Raw genomic sequence first — 14,773 nt, forward strand, 5'->3', positions numbered from 1 at the left:
CAGGACTTCAGCTGCCACAATTCTGAGAACTGACCACAAAGAAATGGGAACAAGAGCACCCCGGAACTGAAGATTGCTGCTGCTGCTGCTAAGTTGCTTCAGTCGTGTCCAACTCTTTGCGACCCCATGGACTGCAGCCTACCAGGCTCCTCTGTCCCCGGGATGTTCCAGGCAAGAGTACTGGAGTGGGGTGCCATCACCTTCTCCAAACTGAAGATTAACTGTACCTAAAACAACCAAAACTGAAACCATTTGTTTTAAGGATCCTCCCTGTTTCTCCCCTGACTGGCACTGGCTGCCCACTTACGCCTTTCTTGGCGGAATGGAAACTTGCATTTGGGATGAGCTGAGGAGCTCCAAAACCAGGTAAGTCCACCAGTGTGCACACAGGCAACATTCCCATTCGTGAGTGCTTGCCACGTGGTTCTGACTGCTGCGAGGACTGTCTGTGAGCACTAGTACTATTTGGACATTCTTGCCAGTTGGTTCTGATGTGTGCCTGATGTTGAGAACTGTTTGGGACATGAGGTGCTATTTGGGCATTTTGCCAGTTGGTTCTGACATATGTCTGCTGTTGAGGACCGTTTGTGAGCACCGAGTGTCATCTGGGCATTTTGCCAATTGGTTCTGACATCTGACTACCATTGAGGACCATTTGTTTTGGGACTCCACAAAGTGTTTGTTCGGGACTCTGTACTGGTCACCTTCAGAGAAGTTTATGATGGATCTGTTGTTTGGTGTGTGAGTGTATATTCCACTTGTGTTGATTGGTATTCTCGTTGCCTTATACAAAATGGGAAATTCAGGTTCAATTCATTAAGAAAAATTTTAGTTGTGAATTTATGACTAAAAAAGAAAGATGATTTTTTTGGACAATATATGGCTACAGTATTCTTCAGAATCTGAAGAAGATTGATTAAGATGAAAGCCCTGAAATTCACAAAACTGGTTCTTTTTGCATATGCAGTTAAGGAAAACTAACTTGATAAAACACTTTTTTTCAGATCCTGAGAAAACAAAAACACGCCTGAGAAAAAGTCTGAGTGACATTTATCATGTCCTTGAAACACAAACACAGTCCACTTTGCCTGGATCTTCAGCCTTGGGTTAACTATACAAAGGGGGAAAAAGGCTTTAAAACTGAATGTATAATTTGGCTATTCTGGCTATGCTCCATAAACTGATTACCTACTTTTGTATTCTTGTAAGACCAAGAGGAAAACTAAAGATGTTTGGGTTTATTAAACATATGTGTTGTACTACTGAAGAAAAATATGCTATTAAAAAATGTATGTTTTTTTTGAAGTTATGAAGAATGTTCTTAAGTTTGCAATCAGAAAATGCTGATGTAACATTTCAACCACTTGTTTCTTGGTTTTGTTAAAACTTTCAAGGGTTAAAAATTGTAACTGCTGTTGAGGACTCTTGGTAAGTCCTCATATGTAAAAATGATAAGTGAAACATTTTGATATGTAAAGCAAGTAGGATATATGCTGTCAACAAAGAGAATGTATAAAGAATGGAGATATTTTTGTTGAGGAAAAATGGTGATAATAATTTTTTCCTATGGTTGTTTATTTCTGTAATGAAGAAATAAAGCACAAATTTGTCTGGATCTAGAAAGTGACAAAAAGTTTGTGAAAAAGGAATTTTGAAAAACAAAAGGTGTATGCTGTCAGGATTAAGATTAGACTCACTTTAACTAGGTAAATGAATTTTGTTACTGACAGTAAACTGATGCAAAGTTGGGTTTTCTGTCAAAAAAGAAAAAGTTCTTCTAGAATATTTGACTGATTTTAGTAACAGAGACTTCTAATGGAAAGTAACTGCTTTATTTCTAATCATAAATTCTCCAATAAGTTGTCAGCAAATGTAGCTGCTCATGATGTTTAGCACTGCTGACTTTAAGTGTACTGCTTAAAGCACGTGTACAATGTCTGTCTGACAATTGAGTATGAATGATAAAATGTATGGCCTATAGAGCATTTCCCTATTAACCTCTGAGCCTGTTCATGATATCTGATTAGCTTTCCCCCCAAAGTGGACAACTAGGCAAACATATAAATAAAAAAGAGACCAAGCACTGAGGGACACGGATGTACCCAGAGCATGCAAATGAACCACTCTGGCAACCTCGGATCAATCTCCTTACTTTTCCTTTTTTTTTAATTTTTGAAGTCTCAATAACCCACTCTTTCCATCTCATGGAAAACAATAATTCCTAAATGCTGTCTTGTTCTCCACTATTTGATGCATCTGCTTTAATAGATCATCTGAACTTTGTAATGTGAATTAAAATGTTTCCCAATAAAAGCAACCTAGCTAAGTAGAAAAATTAATGAAGAAGAAAAATCTAGAATTGTTGCTTCCAAAGAACTAGGGTTCAAACAGAGGTTCAACCTTCGAGCTCAACAATACCTATTGTTTAAGAATTTGGCAAGAACTTTTTTTTTCATCCCCCTATTAATCTTTCTTCTCAAAGCACAATTAGTTAAAAATGGAAACAGCAGCAGAACATACAAAGTTGCAGATGCTTTCTGAAGTAGGAGGCTAGACCTAATTAGCTAATTAGATTTTAAGGACTACGGAACAACTCCAGCCATCGCCCAAGAAAACACAATTTCTAGCTTGCAGATATGGCAATGAGACAGATCTTTCTATGGCTTCCAGACCACACATACACAAATTCTTTAAGTTCAATTGGGTTTTCCATTGCTTCTGCGAAGGTCATCAAGTTCTATTTAATTAACATCTTCTTTCTGATTGTTCTACTGAGTCCTTGCCCCAGAGCCCCCTGCAAATGCACAATACTGGCTGGATTATAAAACTAGATTTCACAGTGGGAACCCATACCCAGATATCCTGACTCTGGGGGAAAAAAAAATCAACTCAGATCAAGTGTCCAACTGGTCCTGGGCATGAGATTCTCTTCCTACACATTATTCTGATCAAAGAATTTAAAGACCAATCTCTTTAATGATCTTCGTAAATATTAAACTGACCATCTTCTAGTACAATATTTTTCAAACTATAAATTGTGACCTATTATACGGGATTAATAATTACAGGGTCCTGAAATTAGACAGCAGCTATCAGTATTTTGTTTTTATTATTGGTAGAGAAACAGAATAGAAAAAAAAAAAAAAAATGTCAGTATAGTGAGGGCTAAGTGTTATTCTGAAGGAGATCAGCCCTGGGATTTCTTTGGAAGGAATGATGCTAAAGCTGAAACTCCAGTATACTTTGGCCACCTCATGCGAAGAGTTGACTCATTGGAAAAGACTCTGATGCTGGGAGGGATTGGGGGCAGGAGGAGAAGGGGACGACAGAGGATGAGATGGCTGGATGGCATCACTGACTCGATGGATGTGAGTCTGCGTGAACTCCGGGAGTTGGTGATGGACAGGGAGGCCTGGTGTGCTGCGATTCATGGGGTTGCAAAGAGTCGGACATGACTGAGTGGCTGAACTGAACTGAACTGAAGTGTTATTTCAACAAAACTTGTTCAAATAAATCATGTATGTATGTGTGTGCTGGACTGCAATATAAAATGTTTTTCTTAGTGCTGTTCACAGTAAAAATGTAAAGAAACCTCTATCAAATGATTTCCTTTGAGGTTCTCATCAACTAGATTCTAAGTCCAAGAGTTTTTAATTTGTGGTTGCCCAGATAATACATGAATAATTTGTCCTTGCCATCATTTTCCTGTGAAGTGCTCGAGGTAGTTAGTTATCTCTCTACTTGGACTTTTGCTTCCTCTATCAACCACAAACAAGAAAAAGTTAAAAGGTACTTTGCATCATCTTCTCTTTCATATGATCTCAATTAAGCCTGACAATGGTGTGAGGTAAGCATTACCTTCACCCAGTGGCTAAGGGATTTCCCAGGACTCCAAAGCATCAAGCAGTGACGCCTACGGTGCTTCTGCTCCACACTAAGCCCACCGAATAGTCTCTTCAGTCTATGTTCCCAGAGCGGGAGAAAGACTTGTTTTTTAGAATAATGGTGGAGAAAGAAATACCCATAAGTCTCTTTTTTGATTTGGGGTAAATAAGTACAGAGGTCTCAGACTGGTGATGAGATAAAATGTTGCTGTACTCAAAAGGGGACTGTCATTCCCTGCAGTACCGTGTTCCTTGAAGGCACAGTCGCAGAGGTACAGCCTGCAATCCTGTGGGATTTCTCAAAGTGTGCCCCCAGAACCATTTGCGTTGGCACCACCTGGAGTGTCTGAGTAAGATGGCAAGCTGCGCTATATTCAATTTCCTGGGATCAACATAATAGAAAAGAATATAAAAAAGAATGTATATGCTTGTGTAACCAAGTCACTTCGCTGTACACGGAAATTAACACAATAGTGTAAATCAACTATACTTCAATTTTTGAAACAAATTAATTTTAAAAAATGGAAAAATATAGCAAGTTCCAGCTTCATCCTCACTGCTAGCCCAACTAAATCGACTCTCTGAGGGTAGGGCCAAGGAATGTGAGTTTTCAAACTAGATTGCTTTCCCCCCACATAACTAGTATGCTTCTGAAATGTTCAATGCTGACCTAAAGGTTTACAAAACCCAGACCAGCATTTGGCTGACTCCAACACGATCACCCATCTCTAGGTTTCCACTTGAGAATAAAGCCTGGGAACTCTGGATTTTTCACAAGCCCCTAACCCCTTCCCCAAATGATACTGACAGTCCTTCGTTTTGAGAATTACTGCTTTGGATGATAACTAATTTGCCGCAGAATTCATTGCTGGGTATGCTTCATTTCAAGTAACGAGTTAGCCAGGGCAACAGAGGAAATGACCGTGGAAAAATAACATATGAGAGGGTACACAGATAGAGAACACAAGGCCAAGGCCATTCTGATCTTGGAAGAATCTGGGTAGGAAAAAGAAACTGAATTGGGCCACATTTGCACAGACAGGGACAGGCAAGGCATGGGAAAAATTAAGAAGAGAACAAAATGTGTCCTTGAGTCCCTCCCAATTCCACTCCCTTTGACCCTTAAAAGACCCCCAGCTGGCCAAGCAGAACCCTGTTAGGTTAGACTACCTGATAACATAATTTATATTAAAATATTAATGACAATTTGAATCTACCTCCCAGGGACACAGACTTTTTAAATTTCCATTTTAATAAGGGTCACCACCAGAGTTCTTCATCCAAAAAAAAAAAATCTCTAGGTAGAATTTCAGGCAGTAGAAAAGATAAGTATGTGTGGGTGGGTAGGAGTAAGTAGAAGTAGGGTGGAGATAGGAGAAAGGCGATGTTTTCTTTTATCCAAAACACAGAATACAGGCAAGTGCTGTACGCCAAGACCAGAACATTAATGAGTCACCTGCCACTTCTCTGTCTCAGTATAGCACATTCTGGTCCTGCTGGCTTTGGGGTCATGCCTAAAGAACCAAGGAAAACTGAGGGGAGGAGAAAATACTATATTAGACAATGACTAGTTATAAATGGCCCTAGACTGGACTGTTACACCTATGAAGGCTTGGTATGCTTCAAATATGCCCCTCAGATTTTTAGATTAGCCAGATGGCATCCCAATTGTCACTCAGTGCCTTTTAAAATAAGTCTCTGTCACTTCTCTGAAAACAACAACAAGGTCTTATGCAATCAGAACTCCTTGGGGACTGTCCAAAGACAAGGTACCAGACTTTCCCCAGCATTTAACTGAAACCATTTTTAAAACAATGTCCATGTGAAATCTAAAACTAAGGAACTCCATTTTGAAGCTGCTATGCCTGTGGCTGACTTTGGGGATTCAGCCACACCAGGTCCTGAGAGTCAGGCCCAGGAAGCATGTGGTGCCGTATGCATAGTGAAAGGAAGAAAGCAATACCCGTGTACCCAAACCTGCGAGTCACAGCCTCATCTCTGGCCTGCACCTCTCCCCACTCTAAGGCTTTTAGAAAAGCAAAGTTATAGTACTGTTACCAAGCAAGTTCATTAACAGGATGAAGGTTTCAATGAGTGTTTTATACTGGATCTTCTAAAATCAACCCTGGATCTTTTTCTTTTTTTAAGTAACTCCACTTAAGACAGCCCAAAGCTCAACTCTAAGACAGTAGCATCCTGAGAAACAAAAGAATGTAAAAATCAAGAGGGCCTGGGAAGCCCTGTAGTCCTCCACTATCAAGTCATTGATACAGTGACTTGAACCTCACATCATTTATTTGCCTGTTAGGGAACTTTAGCAAATAGTTCCCAAGCTACTGGGACTTCTGTATCAAACTTGCAGCATTTTTTAATGTAGTTGAGCATATAACCATACACACCTCTTTTTCCTGAAAAACTATTTAGAGTAACTTCTATCATAAAGTCCCAGAAGTAAACACCGTGAGTTAGCCTAGAGAAAGAATGCTAAATAAAGCACAGATATTTCATACATATATGTATACATGTAAATTACACATCAGTTACATATAGTATTAGCATAATACACTACCTATTAATTTTTAACATATACATATAATACAGTATTAGAAAAACACTAAGGAAAGGATGGCAAGAATTAAAAGCATAAACTCTAAATATCTAATAAAAAATACCATGCATGCTGGTCTTGAGTGAAATATTTACACTCCTTCATTCCACGTTTGAATGGTATTAGTTGTCCCAATCAAAAGCTTTAGCCATAGGAGTAGATAACACAGTCCTACGATAGCCAGATCTCTGAGGGCAGAAGACAAAATTGACAAAGGGCATGCAAGAAAAGTTTACTGTCTTAAAAGTCTGTACAAAGGAGAGGGTGAGGCTAAGTTTAGCCTATTTATCACATGCTGGAATTCAACTCGAGTCATTTCACATCCATCTCCTACTTGCTGTAAATGTACACAGCGTGCTCATGAAAACAGACACCAGTGTTGGCAAAACACAACAAAGCTTCCTTGCTGACATGTCAACGAGATTTATTTTTCATAAATCTGAACTCCAAGAACACAAATCTGGGAGCACTGTGCTCCCGTAAGCCATCAGTTTGCTTTCATAGCTCTCCCATAGTTGCTAAAAGGCTGGTTTCAACCTGTAAAGATTTCTGGGCCCCATCAGCCCCCACGTCTCCCAGTCTTCATGGCCCCAGATTACAGGAGACAATGCATCTAGTACCCAGAGCAGCTGGGGACGGGGGAGGATACCTTCACGTTAGTTGCTTCCTGAGAAAGGCATGCAAATCTTATTGTATTGACAAGAATCACTTACTCTGTTACAGCGGTGCTGCTGAAGGAATTATCCTGAAGGCTGAAACAGAAACAAGAAAACATCAGCCAAGTCCGGCCGGGGAGCCGTCTCCCTGGTTGCTCTCCGGGAGTTAGAGCACACACACAAACATGGCATTGCAAGGCAAGTCTCAGGGCTCGCCCGGCACGCTCTCTCTACCTTGGGCTGCTGTCTGCACATGCTCGTAACGACACCCCCAGCAGGGGCCCAGCCGCACGGGCGAACCACAAAGCCCGGCAGCCCGCGAGGCTGCGGGGACAGAGCTGGGCGGGGCGCGGCAGCCAGCCGCACCCGGGACCCCCGCGAGGAGCACCTGGAGCGGTACTCGGGGACCTCAATCTCGCCAGCCCAGCGCCGCCTTTAATCCAGGCCTCCCGTGCCGGCCACCCCCTGGAAAGCCCGACTGTTTCTACCCAGGTGCTGAAATCCCCGGGGGACTTGCTTTCTTCCAGACGTCTCCTACCAGTTTTACAAGAGCTACCCCCTCTAGGGATGGAGGCTTGCAGAGATGCACAGATCGTTCAGAAAAAGCTGGAAGGGAACCAGAGGGGGAGGGGATCGTAACTGCTGTTTTTGGTGTCTATGTTTATTGCCCAGGAAGAAAAAGAGCCCTGACAGAGGGCTCGTAGCATTACACCAGTCAATCTGCACGCCCGTTATTTCAGACCCCACGAGGAAGCGCCCAGCCCAGGACCTCAAAGCTCTGAATGAACCAAAGCAAGGAGAGGGGAAAATTTATTCCAGGCATTAGCTGGTGACTGGGGGGAACGTGCGCGGGGTGGGGTTTGCTCTGCTCAGAGCAGCTGGCCCAAGCTTCACTCCCAACCAGCTTTACAAAAGATGAGGGATCGAATCCACCTGTGCTACCCACTTTGAATAAAGGCAGCCCTACTGGGGGAAGGGAAGGCTGTCAGCCTCCCACTTGCCTCATTCCCCAGGAGATGTCTGTCCTGTTCTCTTTTCATTGTTAATTTCTCCTGCCTGGTTGACCTTGATATGGAGTGAACAGTCACCTGGGAAAGATGCTTATTTTGAATTGAGAGGATCCTCATCCCCTTCTTTAAATCTCTTCACTCTCTGAAGCCACTGAGATGGTGGTTTTTAGTCTAAATTATATAAGACGATGGGTTAAACAACAAAAAATCAAAATTTAATTTTCAGATTATTAGAAAAATTATTCAAACCTTGGTAATAAGGGGAAAGAGCAAAATCTGAATCAGTGTCACACCAAGACAGTGCTTCACAGGTCCACCCAAGGACTGCTTGATTCTCTACAAAAATGAGCTGTGTTTGACTTGCTAGTCACTCTTGGTTAGATTCTAACACTACAGAGCTATGTGCTGGCACTGCACATTTTGTCCGATCTGTCCAGAAGAAAACCTCAGCATTTATGGTTTTATTGCATTATGCATTTATGTTGCATATAAACCTATACGCAACCTAACCTAAACCTATATAAACCTAACAGTCGTATAACATTAATAACATTTTTTCTAAATGCCTGTACATATTCAGATCCTCAAAACACTCTTGGAACCACGAGAATCATCATCTTATGTGTCTGTGTGTGTTTAGTCGCTCAGTCGTGTCCGGCTCTTTGTGACCCCATGGACTGCAGCCTGCCAGGCTCCTCGGTCCATGGGGATTCTCCAGGCAAGAATACTGGAGTGGGTTGCCATTTCCTTCTCCATCATCTTATAGATATGCTCATTAATAAGTTAATAGATCTCTGGTATGGATCTCTTCAAGAAAATCAGAGATACCAAAGGAACATTTCATGCAAAGATGAGCTTGATAAAGGACAGAAATGGTATGGACCTAACAGAAGCAGAAGATATTAAGAAGAGATGGCAAGAATACACAGAAGAACTGTACAAAAAAGATCTTCACGACCCAGATAATCACGATGGTGTGATCACTCACCTAGAGCCAGACATCCTGGAATGTGAAGTCAAGTGGGCCTTAGAAAGCATCACTACGAACAAAGCTAGTGGAGGTGATGGAATTCCAGTTGGGCTATTCCAAATCCTGAAAGATGATGCTGTGAAAGTGCTTCACTCAATATGCCAGCAAATTTGGAAAACTCAGCAGTGGCCACAGGACTGGAAAAGGTCAGTTTTCATTCCAATCCCAAAGGAAGGCAATGCCAAAGAATGCTCAAACTACCGCACAATTGCACTCATCTCACATGCTAGTAAAGTAATGCTCAAAATTCTCCAAGCCAGGTTTCAGCAATACGTGAACCGTGAACTTCCTGATGTTCAAGCTGGTTTTAGAAAAGGCAGAGGAACCAGAGATCAAATTGCCAACATCCGCTGGATCATAGAAAAAGCAAGAGAGTTCCAGAAAAACATCAATTTCTGCTTTATTGACTATGCCAAAGCCTTTGACTGTGTGGATCACAATAAACTGTGGGAAATTCTGAAAGAGATGGGAATACTAGACCACCTGACCTGCCTCTTGAGAAACCTGTATGCAGGTCAGGAAGCAACAGTTAGAACTGGACATGGAACAACAGACTGGTTCCAAATAGGAAAAGGAGTTCGTCAAGGCTGTATATTGTCACCCTGTTTATTTAACTTATACGCAGAGTACATCATGAGAAACGCTGGACTAGAAGAAACACAAGCTGGAATCAAGATTGCCAGGAGAAATATCAATAACCTCAGATATTCAGATGATACCACCCTTATGGCAGAAAGTGAAGAGGAACTAGAAAGCCTCTTGATGAAAGTGAAAGTGGAGAGTGAAAAAGTTGGCTTAAAGCTCAACATTCAGAAAACAAAGATCATGGCATCCGGTCTCACCACTTCATGGGAAATAGATGGGGAAACAGTGGAAACAGTGTCAGACTTTATTTTTCTGGGCTCCAAAATTACTACAGATGGTGACTGCAGCCATGAAATTAAAAGACGCTTACTCCTTGGAAGGAAAGTTATGACCAACCTAGATAGCATATTCAAAAGCAGAGACATTACTTTGCCAACAAAGGTTCGTCTAGTCAAGGCTATGGTTTTTCCTGTGGTCATGTATGGATGTGAGAGTTGGACTGTGAAGAAGGCTGAGCGCCGAAGAATTGATGCTTTTGAACTGTGGTGTTGGAGAAGACTCTTGAGAGTCCCTGGGACTGCAAGGAGATCCAACCAGTCCATTCTGAAGGAGATCAGCCCTGGGATTTCTTTGGAAGGAATGATGCTAAAGCTGAAACTCCAGTACTTTGGCCACCTCATGCAAAGAGTTGACTCATTGGAAAAGACCCTGATGCTGGGAGGGATTGGGGGCAGGAGGAGAAGGGGGCAACAAAGGATGAGATGGCTGGATGGCATCGCTGACTCGATGGACGTGAATCTCAGTGAACTCCGGGAGCTGGTGATGGACAGGGAGGCCTGGCGTGCTGCGATTCATGGGGTTGCAAAGAGTCAGACACGACTGAGCGACTGATATGATCTGATCTGATGTGCCTATCTTTGTATGAAAGCCGTATCTTTAACTTTCAAAGATGTACTCTGAACAATCGAAATTGAGTTTTCAAAGAACAACAGGTTTCATTAATGTCCTTTGCGAGGATTTTTCTTATCCCCAAAATATTTTGAAAAGTAACTGAATAAAAGCCTAATACAGGTTATTCCTTGGAAATACTTCAGGTTTTGTTCCAGACCATCACAATAAAGCAAATGTTGCAACAAAGCTCATCACAGGAATTTTTTGGTTTCCCAGTATATATAAAAGTTGTGTTTGCACTACACTATTAGTCCATTAAGTAAACAATAGCATTATGTCTGAAAAAAAAGTATATATCTTAATATAAAAATATTTTATTGCTAAAAAATACTAACCTCATCTGAACTTTTAGCAACCTGTAATCTTTTTGGCTGGTGGAGGGAGGTTCTTGCCTCAGTACTGATGACTGCTTACTGGTCAGGGTGGTAGTTATCTGAAGGCTGGAGTGACTGTGGTCATTTCTTAAAATAAGACAATGAAGTCACATCAGTCCGTCAGTTTACGCTTCCATTCATGAGTGATTTCTCTGGAGCACGAAACGCTGTTTGATACCATTCTCTTCACGGTAGAACTTCAGTTCTTTCAAATCCTGTCATTGCCTTATCAACCAAGTTTGTATAGTGTTCTAAATCTTTTGCTGTCTTTTCAATAATCCTCACAGCAAATCTTTGCCAGGAGTAGATTTTATCTCAAGAAATCACTGTATTATCCACAAGAAGCAACTCATTCGTTGACACTGTTTCATGAAACTGCAGCAATTCAGTCACATCTTCAAGCTCCACTTCTAATTCTATTTCTCTTGCTATTTCCATGACATCTTCAGTTACTTCCTCCCCAGAAGTCTTTCACCCCTCAAAGTCATCCATGAGGGTCAAAACCAACTTCTTCTAAACAGCTATTAATGTTGATATTTTGACCTCTTTTCATGAACCACAAATGTTCTTAATGGTATCTAGAATGGTGAATTCTTTCCAGAAGGTTTTCAATTTACTCTGCCCAGAGATGTTAGAGGAATTACAACCTAGGGCAGTTACAGCCTTACAAAATGTATTTCTTAGACAGTAAGACTTGAGAGTTTAAATTACTCCTTGATCCATGGGCTGCAGAATGGATGCTGTGTTTCAATTTCCTTCAAGAACATTTTCTTTGTATTTACAACTTGAACGTGTGGCACAAGAGCCCTAGCTTTCACATGCCTTCCTCTTCTAAGTTTAATCATTTCTAGTTTTAGATGCTTAGGAAGAGATGTGCAATTCTTCCTCTCACTTGAATACTTAGAGACAACTGTAGAGTTGTTAATTGGACTGATTTCAGTATCTTTGTGCCTCAGGGAATAGGGAGGCCTAAGGCAAGAGAGACAGGGAATGGTCAATTGGTGGAGCAGCCAGAACACAGAGACCATTTATCATTTAAGGTCATCATCTTATATGGACATGGTTTGTGGTATCCCCAAAACAATTATAATAGTAACATCCAAGAGCACTAATCACAGATCACCATAACAAATATAATAATAATGAAAAAGTTTGATATATTATAAGAAGTATCAAAATATGACACAGAGACATAAGATGAGCCAATGCTATTTGAAAAATAGTGCCAAACACTTACCTGAATCATAAAGATCAGAGCAGAAATAAATGAACTAGAGACAAAGAAAACAATAGCAGAGATCAAAGAAAATAAAAGCTTGTTCTTTTTAGAAGATATAAAAAACTGATAAGCTTTTAGCCAGACCCATCAAGAAAAAAAGGAAGAGGACCAATACATTTAGAAATGAAAAAGAAATTACAACTGACACCACAGAAATATAAAGGATCGTAAGAGACCACTACAGAGAAGGCAATGGCACCCCACTCCAGTACTCTTGCCTGGAAAATCCCATGGACAGAGGAGCCTGGTAGGCTGCAGTCCATGGGGTCACTGAGGGTTGGACGCGACTGAGCAACTTCACTTTCACTTTTCACTTTCATGCATTGGAGAAGGAAATGGCAACCCACTCCAGTGTTCTTGCCTGGAGAATCCCAGGGACGGGGGAGCCTGGTGGGCTGCCGTCTATGGGGTCGCACAGAGTTGGACACGACTGAAGTGACTTAGCAAGAGACCACTACAAGCAATCATACACCAATAACATGGACAGCCTAGAAGAAATGCACAGATTCTGAGCGAGGGAAACAACCTTCTAAGATGGAACCAGGGAGAAATAGAAAATGTCAACCGATCAATCACAAGTACTGAAATTGAAACTGTGATTGAAAAACTTCCAACAAACAAAAGTCCAGGACCAATTGCCTTCACAGGCAAATTGTATCAAACATTTGAGAAAAGGTAACACCTATCCTTCTGAAATGCCTTCAATGAATTGCAGAGGAAGGAATACTCCAAAGCTCATTTTACAAGGCCACCATCACCCTGATACCAAAACCAAAGATTTCACAAAAAAAGAGAAGATTACAGGCCAATATCACTGATGAACATAGACACAAGACACAGGAATCCTCAACAAAAGGCTTGACACAGGGTTGCCAGAAACCTTCAAATTGTTTAAAAAAAAAAAAAAAAAAAAAAAAACACCACCATTAGTATCTGCAAAGAACAATAAACGGAAGCACATTAAAATGAGGTCTTAGATCTGAAATTTATGAACTAAAATAAGTTTAGAAATATTTATCACTTGAATGATTTAATATACAGTATGTATACATTCCTAAGCCTCTTATGAGTTACGTTCAGGAGTGTCAGCCATGGCCTCTTCACTATATATATGTATGCATTATTTAGCCATCAGAAAACAAAGCTTATTCTTTCTGTCTTATTGAGACTGATACAGGTAAGTTTATATTCAGGATTATTGGCTCTAAAAGTTCAAAGGCTGCCAGTTTTCAGAAATCTTATTAATTGTCTATGGGGCTGACTCCAAATGTTCTAATACAGAGAAAGATCCTATTTTTCTCCTTTAAGCATCCTTAGTGATCCACTGGAATGGAAAAATATACTGCCTTCAACTTTGAAAAGAACTTGACCAAGTATATGAAATAATGTGGGCTCTTTGAAACCAACATGAAATATCAACTGTATAAAACACATGTAAGTATTCAATAATGTCTATGGAAAAGAAATAAGAATTTTCAGCAGTTCCATGAATAGTATGAACTAAAACTAGATTTTAGGTAGTACTCTCACTCAATGAAAGAATTTGATGATATAGTTGATTATGGCTTAAAAAAAGTCGAAGAAAAAAAAATACTTGTTTTTGCTGCTGCTGCTAAATTGCTTCAGTCGTGTCCGACTCTGTGCGACCCCATAGATGGCAGCCCACCAGGCTCCCCTGTCCCTGGGATTCTCCAGGCAAGAACACTGGAGTGGGTTGCCATTTCCTTCTCCAATGCATGAAAGTGAAAAGTGAAAGTGAAGTCGCTCAGTCATGTCCGACTCTTCATGACCCCATGGACTGCAGCCTACCAGGCTCCTCTGTCCATGGGATTTTCCAGGTAAAAGTACTGGAGTGGGGTGCCATCGCCATCTCCTATACTTGTTTTTGGAAGCATGTAAAAAAATCATCCATTTTTATTTTTAACCAATTCTTCTCACATTATTTATCTGCATTTTAAATCAGGTTTAAAGGTTATGTTTATAGTATCTGAGGCTTTGTTTTGATATTTTGTATTATTCAACTTGAAGTAAGAAAATATTGATGACTATTCATACTACACAGGTTATTTTGGAGACACTAACTGACTAAAAATATAGTAGTTCAAGGTGAGTTTAAACAGAGAAGCAGAAAGCCTAGAGTCCTGGAGTTCTAGATGAGTGTTTCTCAAAATGTCCTCAGTGGAATTCTAGTCTCCCAGATGGTCTAAGGAAAGAAAAAAAACACAGTTATATGATCAAAAATAAGTTTTTGAAAAGGATGTATAACTTCACAGTGCATATTGGGCAGGAAAGCATTTTGTTGTTTCTCAACCAACATTTCTCAGCCTTAATGAAGACTAACCTGTTTTTTGTTAAATACATTACCTATTAACATCATGTTGAGCTAAGAATTCTGA

At 40.6% G+C, this 14,773-nt stretch overlaps 1 protein-coding gene across 10 annotated transcripts in view; it reads right to left on the minus strand.

Annotated features, from left to right (window-relative positions):
• Positions 1-14,773, minus strand: part of FAM13C (family with sequence similarity 13 member C) — a 286,605-nt gene that overhangs the window by 129,035 nt on the left and 142,797 nt on the right. For 4 of the 10 annotated variants that reach the window (XM_027531047.1, XM_027531046.1, XM_027531040.1 and 1 more), the window contains exon 2: positions 7,206-7,244. In XM_027531047.1, the coding sequence (XP_027386848.1) occupies positions 7,206-7,244 (39 nt within the window). Of the gene's footprint in view, positions 1-6,556; positions 6,681-7,205; positions 7,601-7,636; positions 7,713-11,059; positions 12,511-14,773 lie in introns of those variants that run through there. The other 6 variants (XM_027531042.1, XM_027531049.1, XM_027531048.1 and 3 more) reach the window with 6 other exon arrangements.

This window comes from Bos indicus x Bos taurus, chromosome 28 (assembly GCF_003369695.1).
Source record: "Bos indicus x Bos taurus breed Angus x Brahman F1 hybrid chromosome 28, Bos_hybrid_MaternalHap_v2.0, whole genome shotgun sequence".
In the NCBI taxonomy this organism is placed as follows: Eukaryota; Metazoa; Chordata; class Mammalia; order Artiodactyla; family Bovidae; genus Bos; species Bos indicus x Bos taurus.